General features: G+C 39.1%; 1 protein-coding gene across 4 annotated transcripts in view; it reads right to left on the bottom strand.

Moving 5' to 3' along the window:
• Positions 1-3,542: 3,542 nt before the first annotated feature.
• The window catches only part of ANKRD44 (ankyrin repeat domain 44), a 284,704-nt gene continuing 272,913 nt past the window's right edge, over positions 3,543-15,333 (bottom strand). For 2 of the 4 annotated variants that reach the window (XM_031452073.2, XM_031452075.2), the window contains exons 23-28: positions 15,169-15,252; positions 14,003-14,148; positions 13,386-13,468; positions 11,349-11,431; positions 10,199-10,290; positions 3,543-7,833 (exon numbers count right to left, since the gene is read on the bottom strand). In XM_031452073.2, the coding sequence (XP_031307933.1) occupies positions 7,586-7,833; positions 10,199-10,290; positions 11,349-11,431; positions 13,386-13,468; positions 14,003-14,148; positions 15,169-15,252 (736 nt within the window). In that variant the 3' untranslated portion in view covers positions 3,543-7,585. The remainder of the gene's footprint in view (positions 7,834-10,198; positions 10,291-11,348; positions 11,432-13,385; positions 13,469-14,002; positions 14,149-15,168; positions 15,253-15,333) is intronic. The other 2 variants (XM_031452076.2, XM_031452077.2) reach the window with 1 other exon arrangement.

Raw genomic sequence — 15,333 nt, 5'->3', positions numbered from 1 at the left:
GTTCAAAATCTTGTAATAACCTTTAATAAAGAATATGAGAACAAACATATGTATGTGTATGTATGACTGGGACATTGTGCTGAACGTCAGAAATTGACATATTGTAACTGACTATACTTAAATTTAAAAAAAGTCACATAGGACCACAACCATTTTTCTGTTTAGATTTGTCCAGTGCATTTTTATCACATTATGAATAAAACAGAAACTTCTTCTCCTGGCTCAAAAAATTTTACAAGACCTGGCCTTAGACTGCTCATGATCTCATCTCATACCTCCCTCCCTACCCCACGAGTCTCCAGCCACACCGGCCCCATCTCTGTTCCTGGAACACGCTACGCTCATTCCTGCCTTCAGCTGTTGGCACTGGCTGTTCCCTTTCCCTGTTTTCTCCTCTTTATATGTCTGACAACTTCTTGCCATTCAGATTGGAGCTTGGATGTTTGTAAGTCTTAAGAAACCCAACTATAAGGAACATGAATTATTTAAGTTTCAAATTTGCTGGGTGCTTTAGCTATTGAACATAAACACAGGTAAGACTTTTGTGCTCTAAGTCCTGCTTCAACATTTTTTACTTTTGAAAATTATAAAATTCTTCTAGATGTCAAGAATACTTCATACAATTAAGGTAGAAAATAGTATTCTAGAAACTTTGTTGACCAGTGCCTAGAGAACCACATGAGTCAATAGTGCTGTGTTGCCAGACCTTGTTATGGGACTGTGGGCCAAGTGTCTCTGTCTTTAAGACCAGGGTTTCCCCACCTGTAAAGTAGATGCAATCATCCTTTGCTTCAGGCAAGAAATATACATGTGCAGGCATGCGTTTATATATTTAATAACAAAGGAATTAAATATTTATCTCAAATCTTTTCCACTCACCTGCATGCGATCTCTCTTGGGAAAATACACAACCAGGGAACATGTACTCAGCATTGCCTTCTGAAGTTCTTTCTCTTAAGCATGTGAGTGCTCTTTGGGAGGGGATGTATATTGGAGCCTGTTTATGCACTTCCCTGTGAAAACAGATTTACAAATATGGCTGGCTTCACAAGTAATAAATGAATGGAGAAATGAATCAGCAAAGAGGAGAGCAACTAGACGAACAGGTAGGTGGGGGTGCACTGGCATTGGGGGTGGGTAGTGGCACACGGGGCTGGGTGGGACATTTGGTGTCCCTGGTCCAGCAAACACTAGTACATGCTAGTAGGAAGCCCTCCCACTGCCCAGTCTTTGTGCCAACCACAAATGCCCACACGTGTCCAATCACCCTCTGGAGAGCTTGAAAAGTAACGAATGGCACAGCCATTATCTCTGCTGCCTTATATTTTACAGCATATGAAACTTCACTATGAAATTTGCTAAAGAGACAATTCATATGGTACTTTCACCCACAATATTTTTATGTTGTGTTAATAGCCTTTTAGCTTAATGCCTCTGTGCCTTTCAAGCTAATTCTGGGACACATTAAGTGTGTTAAGTGAGGGATAGACATACAGCGATCTAAACCTACTGGATAGAATTAGAGAGAGAAATCCTTTACAAGCAGTTTGGGGACAAAGTGCCACGTCAATGTCCAACAATGTAATTACTGCAGTGGAGACCATTATCCCCTTTTTGCTTGCTTATGAGAGCACAAGGGATATTAGGGAATCCTTATGTATTTCTTAAAAGGGTGAATTTAGGAAGTCAAGAGAACACTTTCTTTAGCAACGACTGACAAAACATTATCCTAGTGTCAATGTACTCTCTTGAAGGACCCAATGGGTAAGCAGCTTCCAAAATGGCTCCCAGTGATTCCTGCCTCCTGGTCTTCACACCTTTTGGTGGGATGTGACCTTACATGTGGAATGGACTTAGTGACTTGCTTCTAATGAATAGACTATGGGAAAATTAATAAATGTCACTTCAGGGTTCAGTTATAATCCTGTGAGCTCTGTCTTGCTCTCTCTCTCTGGCTTTTCTCATCTTGCTCACTATCACGAGGCATGCACCATACTGTGAGCTGTCGTATGGAAAGGCCCATTTAGCAAGGAACTGAGGGAAGCCAACAGCCATCCAGGGACTGACATCCTCAGTCCAACAATCCATGAAGAATCTTGCCAATAAGCATATGTATGAACTTAGCAACAGAGGTTCTAGCTAACACTGTGATTACGGCCTCCAAGGGACCCTGTGGTGGAAGACCCAACTAAACCAGGCCGGGGTCACCAACTCACAGACACTATTAGATGACAAACATTTGTTGTTTTAAGTCACAAACTTTTAAAGTAATTTGTTATGCAGCATTAGATAACTAACATACCCAGTCTGCTCCAAACTACAAGAAATACTCACCTGTGGTACAATTCATGCTTTAGTCTTCAAGACTGAAAGATACTCAGCTTTGTATACTTGAATAAGGAGTGAGGCAAGGCAGAGTGCAAACCCCCCTGAACATCTCTAGCAGAAAACAAAAACCAAAAAACACCTCTACAAAACACTGCATGGCAGGACAGCATAGAAGACAGAACATCTATCAGCACAAATGTGTGTTTAGATCACTAATCACACAGATTTGAGCAAATTACATAACTTCTCTGGGATCTGGTGTCTTCATGACAAAGATGGTAACGGGGCTGGGCTGGACTGTAAGAACTGCTAACATTCTAGGACACTGTGATTTGAGGAACTCAGGAAGCCCTCCATCCCCCAAAATCTTTCATCACCTGGAAACTCCATAGTTAGGAATCTGTTCCTGCTTCTAGGGACTATCGCTTAAGTTACTACTCAAGGGGAGACATTTCAAATGGTGAGATAGATGGAGAAGAAATTCTGTGGATGTCTTTAGGGAAGTGCTGAGAAGCAGGTTCTTGTGTTGCCATGAAGCAGTTGATGAGTGGGGGTGGCAGCAACAGAGATAAGCATGGTTGATTTCACAGTTTTAAGGACCTCTTTTCTGATATATGTGATCCAAATAATTAATTACAGTTCCTCTCTTACTTTGGCTGTAGGGAAGCTTGGAGCAAACTCAAGTTCGGGGGGAGGGTACAGCTCAGTGATAAGTGTGTGTGTGTAACATGTACAAGGTCCTGGGTTCAAGCCCCAGTACCTCCATTTAAACAAACAAACAAACAAACAAACAAACAAACAAACTTAATTATCTCTCCCTCCCTGAAAACAACAACAATAAATTTAGAAAAGAAAAAAGAGATCTCAAGTTCAGTTATAATCACTGTGTTAAATCGTATGATTCCCATGTTTGTTTGTACTCTTTTTCCTCATCCTAATTTTGCTGCTTCTAGTTTATCACATGTCTTTTGTTGCAAGCCAGCTCAAATCCTTTATGGAAAAAGTTGGAGGCATCATAAACATAAAATACATGTTTAAAATTTTTTGCTCTAATTGTGATGATATAAGCAGAAATAGCAAATATGGAGATACACTTCTATCTTGATTATTTTCACATTTTAAGGTTAATTTTGCTTTGGTGGCGGACAAAGATTTAAGTTAGCAAAATAACTGGTAAAATGATCATAAATCAGAAAAATTAAAGACAACACAAGTTGCAACAATATTTGTACCGCTTTTATTTGTAAAAATAACCATCTGAATGCATTTCCATAGTATATTACAGTTAAGTACTTCATTACATTATTGGCATTCAGTAGTTGAAAAAGTATTAAACTGTGCTTGAGAAGATTCAGACTGGTTCAAAGTCATTCACTGAACTAAAAGTCATTTCCTCATTTTTACAGTCATGACATTTACCAGAGTCATTCAACTCCAATTTACATAAGAAAACACTACAGACAACATCCCACTGAAATCATCAAACAATATTTTATGCCGTTACAAATATGTTATGCAAAATATAACACTGGCACTAGATTTGTATCATCGCGCTCTGCAAAGATATATTGCACATGCTGAAGCATAAAATATATAGACAAAACTACCAAACAAAAGATATTTGCATTGAGTTTTTAGATCACTGCATAAGAAACGCGTAGAATTACATTTTATACGCACACTCAGATTGTCACTATCTTAAAACACTTTTCTCCGATAACACTGACCTATGGTTTACAGTTTTTGTAAGAAGAAAGCATTTCAGCACTGCAAATTCAAACATAATTCCCATAGAAAACGTCGGGCATCTTCATTTTCATTTCAAAGCAGGTTAAAGGGGAAAGAGGAAAAAAGACACTTTACACACTCAAAGAAAGGCTGAAATGAAAACTCACTGGTATTATATTGCTCTGATAACACTCAAATGAAAATAATACAAAACATTCCACAGAACGTTTTCAGAATATACAAATATAAAAAGGCACTCTAACTTCATATTACAAGACCAAAAAAAAAAAAAAAAGGGATGAGTTCTTCAACCAACACAACAGATAAGCAAACCTAGTTGCTCAACAGTACAAAGAATTACTAGTGCAGCAAATCCATTTGATGTTCTTGTTCTAATTTAATAATAAAATAATAAATCAAGCAGCTGTTTACTGCCTAAAGTACCAAAACATACTATGGTGCCCTTTTAGTAGTGATAAATAGAAATCCCCTGAGCTATTTACTGTAGAATCATAGCAGATTTTAGGCAATTTGGAGATAGTAATGTATTTACCAAGGATAGGCAGACACGGCGAACAGGTAAGTGCAATGAAACATGATCCCTGTGGCTGTGATTAAAACAGTCTAAAAATAACACATTTAGGTAAAAGCAAGAAACGACCAAGGCTCGATTAGAAGCACAATGTTTTCTGTTTTTGTTTTTCTTAGAAAGCTATGTGGCAAATCTAGATAGATTTCTAAGAGATGTATGTGAAAAACACAGAACTCATAGTTTTTAAAGTCATTTCTTAAAGGAAAAAATTGGGTCTCAGAAAAGAGAGAGTGGGGGAGAGAGACTGATTCAGTGAACAATTCTTCATTGAATGATTTCATTTTGTTCCTTTGTCCTCCTTTCTATCGGGGAAAGGGTGGGGAGAAGCCAGACGCAGCTCCATGGAGATAATGTCGCAGGGCTGTCACTGCTCTGCTGCTGTGTTTCTTGTTCTCTGCACTACGCTACAGGGAAAAAAAAGGTGAACGCTGCTTCGCCGCTAAAGCGGGCGTCGCCTTTCCTGCTTTAAATGCCAACTGAGCAAGATTTCCATTCACTTCTAGAAAAAGACACCGCAGTATATCACACTTCTTCAGTGATGGAGCGCCCTTATTTTCAGTGTTTTGGTAAAGATAAGGTCATTATTTCTCATTAGCAATTTATCTACTTTTCAAAAATTCATCTTCTCGAAACAAACAAAAAGGACAGAGGAAGGAGGGGAACCCAACATCAAGAATTAAACAAACAGTGTTAGTGGTGTCAAAAATTTACCAATTCTTCTAAGTCCTTTGAACAAGTTCTGATTTGTGAAGAACCCAAGAGTTTTTACTTAAATCCGGTATATTAAAGAGTAAGGTTAACATCTTTTACAGTTGGATTAAAAGTATAATATAGTTTCTGTATTTGATCCAGATATGATAGAACACTGTTTTAAAAATATCTCACATACATTATAAAATAGAAACTTCCAGGGTGAAAATGGAATTGATTATAAAATGCTGGAGAGCAATGCCCTAATGCAACACATTTCTTCCCTGTCTCTTCCTCAAGCGGAAAATAGCACTTGAGCTGGTGATGTTTATTTCTCTTCTTGGTACACGTGCCCACACACTGACACAGTTTCCCATTAGGTTACTGGGACCATGTGAGATTTTCAGCATATTCAGAATACTTTCTGTATCTCTCTTTGGGCCACCCTTGTGTATATGACCCACTACACACTTCAGTTTTTACCTTGCAGAAGAGCATAAGGACTGCAGTGTCTTCTAAGCTCTGAGCTGGCTACACGCTGGGGCTGAGCCATGGCTGCTGTACCCCTTTCCAGCCAACGTGGAAGAACCTGAGGGTCGGCTGGAAATCTTAGCGGTGGAAATGCTGGGCTCGGTCCCAGGGCCACTGGCCAACCCAGGGAGACGCCTGTGTGTTTTCCTGCTTTTTCGTTATTCCAAGTAAGACATATAGCAATTAAAATAGTGAACAAACAATAGATGTTTCCTCAGCATTTGTTTCATTTCAAATAAATATAAACACATTCACATCAAAAGTATATGAACATTTTCTCCGGTTTGGCCCAAAAAAACAAAAAGCCGTGGTCAATACATTATCAGTTACAAAATGTTAAGCCATCAACTAGAAATCTGTGTCGTAAGAAATATAAAACACAATAAAGACGGTGATGCAAAAAAATTACTTTTTAACTTCATAGAAAAGCTATTTCAGTTCTCACTTCCATTTTGAAGGAAAACAATTTAAATCTTCCATTTTAGACTGAAGCATTTTGGTCCTCATGTATAGCTGGTTGATGAATTACAGACATATATATGTACACATATGTGTGCTTGTGTGTGTGCATAATTTAAAGAGTCTCATTCTTCTTTTTGTACAGCTATTCCAGGTGCAGGACGGGGTCCATTTGACCTAGAAACTTTGGCAGAGGGAGCAGACACAGGATTCACTATGTTGATTTCAGCATCAAGCAACTGTCAATTGACTTTAATTTCCACATCACCTATTTCTACCTCATGCTTTCACTTTCTTTGTTCCCTTTTGGAGTCACACTTCCACTCACTGGGCATGACCTTGACCGAAAAGCTCATTTAATCTTTTGTTCATACTACTAATGAACAATGCTGATGGTTCTGATGTTTTTATAAAGTTAGTATTTTAATTTACGGATGTATTAATAAAGGGTAGTCTCATATTAAAATTGCATATGTCTCCAAGTTTGGGTGCAATACAATTTTCACCTGCAATGTTATTAGATAGATTTGATTTCAATCACTCAGGTGCAAATGAGTCACAGGCTTGTTATGGGGAGCACTGGGTGCCATATTTGTGTTAAGTGAAAAAAAAGCAAGTTAAATTTTCAATGAATTTTCCCCTTCATCTGGCAACTTTAGCAAAAATCCTCAAAAAGAAGTTCTGGATATTTAAGTGCTTACTTTACAGAGGATATGAATCATTGGACTCCCTTAAAAAGATTATTAAAGGCATTACTTCTGAAGATGAACACCTTTACCTTTGGCTTCTAGTGAGGAAGTAAACATCAAAGTGAGAAGAGGTTTGAGGCATTTCCTATCCACCCCTTTCCTCCCCTCTTGGGGGACATGAACGTCACATTGATATACTTCTGAGAACTCACTGCCGAGTGAGTGCATGAAAAAAATTTCTTTGTAGAGAACAGCTCCCTCTCCGTTGCATTATCCCCAAAGAAAAAGAATTAAATGCATTTTTTATTTCTTACTTAAAATGAGAGGTAGACTTTCACAGAAGTATCTTAGATCTAAGGAAAACATGAAACAAATAAAACTTGAGGCCCAGCGGTGTGAGTGCTTTGCCCTACAGCCTAGCTGTCTTCCCTGGGTTTGATAGATTCCTTCTCTACTGGCTTCTGGAAGCTCGGGCCCATAATAATACTTGAACACATCAATCTGGAATTCAAGCTTCTTTCCCCTCCTCCAACATGGGTGATCAAGGAAAGGCTTCTACAGTCCAAAGTCAAAACGTTTCTGAATCAGAATCATTTTCATTGTACCCATCCTCCGAGCCTACGTTGTTACTGCATAGGCTAACCATGCTACCCAGGTTGGAGAGGGTCGTCCTGCTCAAACTGTCTTTCTTAAAACAAACGAAGTTGACAGCCGTCATTGTACTGGAAGGAGAAAAAGTCATCATGGTAGCCAGAATGAGGGCCAGGCAGTCAGCCACGTCTTTGTTAGGAGCGCAAGCCAGGGCCGGGGTATGACCTGGGCGTAAATGCAGACAAGGCAGTGGTTAGTCCGGGCAATCCAGAGGCGGCGTGAGCATTCCACAGTACATCTCAAACGACCTCACACTCGGAGATGCATGTTGAGTTAGAAACCATGCCAGGCAAGAGGAGTTACTTCCCACAAGTCATGCTTGGGGTGAGGCTGGAGGGGACCAGGAAGGGGAGACACTTGATGGAGGGTTTTGGGTTTTTTTTTTTCCCAGCTTACATGACAACAACAAGCACTATATTATCCAAAGTTAAGCAGAATTCCGTCTTCATCTAGTGAACAGAAACACGAGGGGGTGGGGGTGGGACACATTTCCACAAAAAACAGCCACAGGACAACCAGAGGGGTGTTTCCACTTGAGGGCACCCGCACACACCATGCACCTCGGGCTGGGGCCAGAGCACTCTCATTCTGAGAACAATGACTTTTCCACTGTAGCTAATTGTGTGTCAGGTTGGAAAGGATGTCGAGAATCAGATGTCTGTAAAAGTCAGTAACATCGTTTCGTCACTTTACACACACTTTAGATAGAGCACACACCAGGTAGCTGGTTCTAGAGAAATGGAATCATTTGGGTAGATCAGACACAGGAAAGTATTGGTTGTTGGTGATGAAATGTACTGTCATTTAAAAGAAACTTAAACAGAATAAAAAAAAAGCAACACCACCAGCCAAAGTCCCAAATCCTAAATGTAACATATGTGGGGAAATTGCAGTGTGCCCTAGAGTTGTGTCATTCTCTACTGGACTTGATGGGTCCCAGTCCAGAAGAGAAAATGATCTCAATGCACGAAGCAGGTGCCACAGGGAGGCAGATACAGTCTTTGACTCAAGCCACCCTTATTCAACCTTTATTCTACTGGCAGGAAAGGGCTAGCCTGTCCTCTCTGCAGGCCACAGTTCCTCCTCACCACTCATTTATTCAGAGGCACTGGCTCAATAAAACTTAGTTTTTTGTTGTTTTGTTTATCGGCACTTGACTTGATTTCTACACTTTCTTCCCTACTCCTGAACAGATTATTCCTCTCTCTAATATGAAAATAAACAAGGATGGACAGATATGTTAACATTCCATTCCACAAAGGTCCATGATAAGTAAAGGAACCATAACTGCAGTGCTGTAGAAAATTGCCCCAAACGTTCCCAGGCCTTTGCGGTGCAGCTAAGCTGACACAGGCTGCAATTCTACTGGCCCAGGGCTCTTATTCCAACAAAGGTTTCTATGGGCTGGACAAACCTCAGGTACAGCAGGCTGAGATACCGGAGAAAGGCAAAGCTAATTACTCTGGTCTCTGGTCATTTTGGAGAAAAACTGTGGGCCTCTGCACACCCACCCTAAGGTATAAAAATAGTGGTGATAAGAAGGTGACGGAAGGTGAGGTGGGAAGACCAAGGAGATGGAGTAAAAGAGAACTTTCTGCACCTCCTACATGAGTCAGGTTGGGGACAGAGCGGGGTACATGCTAGGATGAATGGGGCTGCAAAACCAAAACTAATAGGAGTTAGCTAAGGATGTCATATAGCTGCTTACTTCTGAGAAATAGGGATGAGCTGCTAATTCCAATACCTGTAATAAGCAGTTAATTGAGTTATGTTAATACATTTTATAATACCTTAATTAAATGCCACAATTAATGCCACATTCAAAAAAATTCTTAATTCCTCAATATCCAGAAGTTCCTCTTTTGCTCCCCAAGGTTAAAAAGCATGGGAGTTTAATACAATTTTACTATTCATTCATTAGCTTTCAAAGTTTCTTAGGAAGCAGAGTAGAAAGTTTCTGTTAAGAGTTAGTTCATTTAGAAAAGGACTGTGATATATAGATCAGGAGGAGCTTTCAAGGCTAGACATTAATTTAAAATTTTTACTCATGTTCCCCAAATATCCATATTGGAAATATGAGTTCTGTTCTTTAAAATATAATGATAATAACAGTTTTGATCTCAGAATGAACTGAAATAAAAGAATTTATTTTAATTTGAGCCCATGAGCATGCACGAATGACATGTGTGCTCTCTAACTCTTCAGCATCTGCAGTTGGAAGGTCCGGATGCCAAGGTGGAAGTTGTTCAGTGCGTCTAAAACATTTTAACCACCACGCTGAGGAGTTGGAGACCAGCTGCTGACATTACATGCAAATGGAAGGCACTGGGGTGGGGGGCTGCAGGTAGACTATGTGTTTTACAAAGACAGACAGGACAAATCACCCTTGTTTGATTGCTCACACACAGGGAACTTCCAAGGGGGAGAGAGTTCTTACTGCCTTTTTAACTAGCTCCTGTCTCTCTCATTTTCCTCTGGCTTCACAGCATGTGGATGGTACCTGCAGTCACTGTTTACTTTTTCCACTTACCATTTTCATCTACAGCAAGCACACAAGCCCCTTTGGCCAGCAGCTCCTCGACCACCACCTTTAAGCCATTGCGCGCGGCAACGTGGAGGGGCCTGAAGAAAGAACACTGAGTGTCAACTGTGATACGTATTTGTGTGAGAATGTGCCATTTTGGGTAGTCTGCGTGGCTAAAAGGAAGAAAGTACTTACAATGTATAAATAGTCCATGAATATTTTTACCTTTTTAAAAAAAGATATTTGTTCACCAGACCTCTTCCAGGTGTTAATGATCTAACTCTTCTTCCCCGTTGGCCCAGATTTCTCTACAGATATTACAAATTCTCTGTACTTCAAACCACCTCAGTGACAGTTCATAGGAAGTCAGAGGGAGAACTCAAGCTCTGTGTTTTCTAGAAGGTTCCTTACCCGTTGCTTTCTGCTCCAGCATCTGAATCACTGTTTTGCACAGTTCACCAATATGGCTGGTATTAATATCACCCCTATATATAATCTTAAACCTCCAGTTTTTACTAACTGCACTAAATGGTATTTTACTGAATTTAGAATACCTTAAAGAATAATGTTAAGCCCAGTATACTCTGCTATATGCTGCTTAAGAAAAAAAAAACAAAAACCAAATATCCTTTGCCCTTAAAACAAATGCATAGGTAATTTCCTAAAATGGAAAATGAAGCAGCTTTTAGGTCTTTCACTCTAAGGATTACACTGAATTATATTAAAATATAATTAAGACAAATAGCTTAGAAATGCTTCAAATGTATTCTGGGAACCTGATTTATAAAACTCATTTTCTACTAAGAATACATAATGCTAACACATTTATACAAATAGTTTCCCCAAACATGGCAGCTCATAAGATTTTCTAATAGTCCACTAAATTCATAATATTACCATAGAAATATCAGGACAGAAAAACACAGACCTCACAAAACTCCATGAAGGCATACCGAAAGATAGGTCCTAACTAAAAATGTCTGCCTTTCTCAACGTTGCAGATACAGGACCGTAAACTTTAGGAAAAAGAAACCAGGTCTGTGTCTCTCACCACCGTGTTTCCCGGCTCTAGCCTGGCAAACAGCAAATTCTTATTATTTCTTGAATAAACAACTAGGAATCTGGGACTTGGTCAAACTTCAGTAGTCACACTTACGTCTGCAGTGCATTGTTTTTTGCATTAATAAGGCTCTCATCTTGTATCTTGTCAAGTATTAACAAGGCACATTTTTCATGACCCTAATGAAGGAAAAAAAAAAAGATAAGAAACATGAGACAGAGACACAGACACACTTTATTACGCTTTAAATTTAAAATGAATGTCCTGCCTAACAACATTTTATAAGGCTATTTTCGGAGTAATTTTTTTTTCTAAAAGCAAATAGTTAAAGAGTCCTAGATCTTCAAGGATTCTCAATAAGGCCTATTAGGACTTGATTCATATAAAACTGATCTAAAATGTTATTATTTCTACGATAACTTTTAGAATTAATGTCCAGAGAGCTGAAGTAGACACCAGTTCAGTTAGGTCAGCTGATAAACAGAAAGTAGAGTTAGGACTGTCCTTTAAATCCTTCAACTTTGCTTTTTAAACACAAGTCAAGTGCCGTCTCCTTCCTCAAGCCTTCAAACACCACCTCAGTGCCCCCATCTATCCTTGGAATTCCCATTGTACCTACTGTCCGTATCATTCATCGACACTCGCTGCCTTCTACTGTGAAGAGAATCTTTCAGCAAAGGTCATTCTTTTCTTCCTCATCCAGGGGAATGTATTTCTGTATCTAATGATGGTTGATAGTATTTTAAAAAATCAGCCAATAAGTCAGAGACCCGTTCACGCTTTCAGGCTGGTGCCACGTTAAGCGGTCACGCTCCCTAAACCCCTGATACCCAATATGTGGCCCACACTCTGGCAGCATCAGCATCACCTGGGAGGTAGAAATGCTGACCCTCAGACTCCACTCCAGACTTACTAAGTCAGAATCTGCATTTGAACCAGATCCTCAGGGGATTTGTTTACACAATAAAGCTTGTAAAGCGCTGCACTTATAGTCACGAGAAAAACTGTACATTGAAATGAACTTCATACACCTGAGTACTTTCTGTGGTTTCTATGGGCTTCTCAGAGCACGAAGTAAGAAGATGCAAAACCAATGAATGGAATAGCTCAGACTTCTGGTGCCACTGAGTACAGATAACACCGTTAATACTGGAACTATAAGGAAACAAACCACCATCACTGGTGGCAACTGGTATCGTATTAGGACGCTTTACAAGGGAGACACCTACATATAATTTTAGAAGTATCCATGGAGTTTTAATTCTGACGCACTGCTGATGGAGTGTAAATGGCTGTGACCTTATTACAGGGCAATTTGGCCTTAAAAATGTTCTTAGCCTTAGACTCAGTAATTTCACATTTAGGAATTTATTTAGATGATTATATCTACAATTGGCATTATTTATAGTAGCACATATCTGAAAACAAGTAAATGTCTAACAATAGGGTTTGGGGTAAATAAAGGACGGCACAGCCCTAAGGCAGAAAACCACACACCTTCCACAATACTGCAAGATGTGATGTCCAAAAGAAAGATACTTACAATATATGGTTCAGTAGCAAAAGCAGGTTCTCAACTATCTTTTACAGAAGCAGGAACCTTGAGCTATATGTGAACACAACGCTATTTAAAAAAAAAAAATACCCCAAACCAACACATTCTTTATACTGAAAAGAAGTGGGAGAGAACAGAAATGCACACGAACACATTTATTTGTTTCATAGGAGAGTATGGAGAGTTCCTTGGCTGTGTTATTACAATGTCTTCAAGTGGAATAAAATGAAAACATGTGGGACTGCGTGTATTTTAGAAGCCCTGTAACTAAGGTCCTAACCTGTGTTTAATGCCAAAATGGAGTACCACCACCATGAAGACAGATACAGTGGTCGCATCAACACAGACTGGCAAGAATGCAAGTGGCTGATGCCACAAAAGGCATACCTCATCAACCCCCGCACGGGTCAGCCCTTTGCTTACCCCCTTCCATCCCACTGAGAGTGATAACATCCCAGGAAATCGTACGTGTTAATTAAGAGCCATGATACACACTTACAAGGTAGATAGATTTAAGTATTATTATTATTATCATTATTATTATACTAAGCAACAGTGTTTCAAATTTAACTACATACTTTACTACTAGCCAAATGTAAGGGTGTGTTCAAGTCCTTATCCTTTACAGTCAGGTCAGCCTGGGCACTGTTCACCAAAATATCTGCAGAAAAAGTCAAAGGAAAGTTACTTAGTCTACATGCTAATTACATGCCTTTTGAAGAAGTTACTACCAAAACAATAACACACTTAAATTTCTACAGCTATACTCTGGTTTCTCTTTAGACCATGTGATATGAATCTTTCACATTTTAAATTTGTACAGCTCACATTATCATATTTAATATTTTTTAAGAAAAAAGGAGCCACTTATTCCCATTGTTGTTCTATCCAAATCCAAGGTCTACAGGCATTAATTTCAATTGTCTTTACAGTTTTGTTATTTCCAGGTAAAGTGATTCTGTTGTTCTGTTTGGAGGCTACATGATGAGAGATTTCACTGCAGAAGGTTGGTTCACTTTGACAAGGTCTACCAGTAATTAAGTAGCAGGGGACTGAAGATGATTAGAAAGTAGATCGGGTGGCTTAAATAAAATGTTGGTCTTTCATCATATGTATACACCAAGAGGCTGGCCAGTTTTACGTTCCTTTGGTTCGGGATAGGCATAAACTCAGGGTCCACAAGTCCAGCACATACCCACAGCGCCGGCCTGCCCGTTCTCAGCAGCCATCATCAGTGCTGTTTTCCCTGCATTGTCTGCTGCATTCACTTGAGCATTGTGTCTCAGCAGAAGCTGCAAGCACTCCACGTGATCAGCAAATGCAGCTGCATGAAGTGGTGTCCTAATGATACAAAACAAGCATGATTTTAACTTCCTGTAAACGTAACACACTCTTTTTCTATAAATGCCTGAGAAACATATACATGGTGTCATCTTAGGGATTTGAGACTTAGTTTACAGAGATAGTGATCAGGTTCCCTCAAAGGCCATGCAGGGTGGACACTGAAGTGTCAGCTATGTGAATGGCACCCCCTAGATTTGGGGGGGTGGGGTGTAGGTAGTGATGCTGACAATAAAATTAGCATCTTCACTGACCCTTTAATCTTGAGTTCCAATGATTTCTCTCTCATCTTTGTGAAAGATACTTTTAAAATTAAGTAAGCCTTAAATTTGTAGATAATTGGCTATTTTAAAACGCCTACATTATCTAGTATGAATAGTTGATTTCTTTGGGAGGACAATCTGACATTATTTATCAAAATTTGACACTACGATGTTTTAATCAAGAAATTCTGCTTCTAGGACTTCATCTCCCAGATACACTTGCTCATATGAACAGACACATGTATTAGACCGTTCACTGTACAGCTCTCTAAAATACCACAATACTGAAACAACCTAACTATTCTTCAAAGGAGGGCAGGCTAGTTAAATTATAATGTATCCAGTTAATGGAATAATATCAAGCTTTAAAAAGAATATGATGAATCTATATGTTCTGATATGGAAAGATCTCTGGGATATACTGAAAGCGGAGCATTTCTATAGAACATTCTTACTTGCATGATAGGAACATAAGCATATATATTTTATATATTTTTATAGGTATGTATAGAAAATATTTGGGAGAATATAAAAATTGGGGAAAAACAGTTTAATATGGCTTTCTCAGTGGGGGCTCCTGGGCTAAGAGGGTAATTTCTTTTAATTATATACCCTTTATTGTACTTAATTTTTTTAAACTGTGCTTATATATTACTTTCTCAATTACACAAAACATAGATATCTGGCTACTCTACAATCACAAAGCAGAGGCTAAGATTCATCAGGACAAGAGGCATGCCATCTTAGGATCACTTACCGGCCTTTGTCATCTCTACAATCAACAATACTGGAATCTATGGCCCCGAGTAGCAGTGATGCACAATTCTCATGATCATTTATTCTAAAATGAAAATATATTTCAAATTTTAAAATCTTGCTGTCTAAAAAATTATATATCCCCTCCTTACCCCATCTTCCTAAG

The sequence above is a fragment of the Camelus dromedarius genome, chromosome 4 (assembly GCF_036321535.1).
Source record: "Camelus dromedarius isolate mCamDro1 chromosome 4, mCamDro1.pat, whole genome shotgun sequence".
NCBI lineage: Eukaryota > Metazoa > Chordata > Mammalia > Artiodactyla > Camelidae > Camelus > Camelus dromedarius.
Note: the sequence above shows the minus strand (reverse complement) of the source record. Positions and strands in the feature narration are given on the sequence as shown.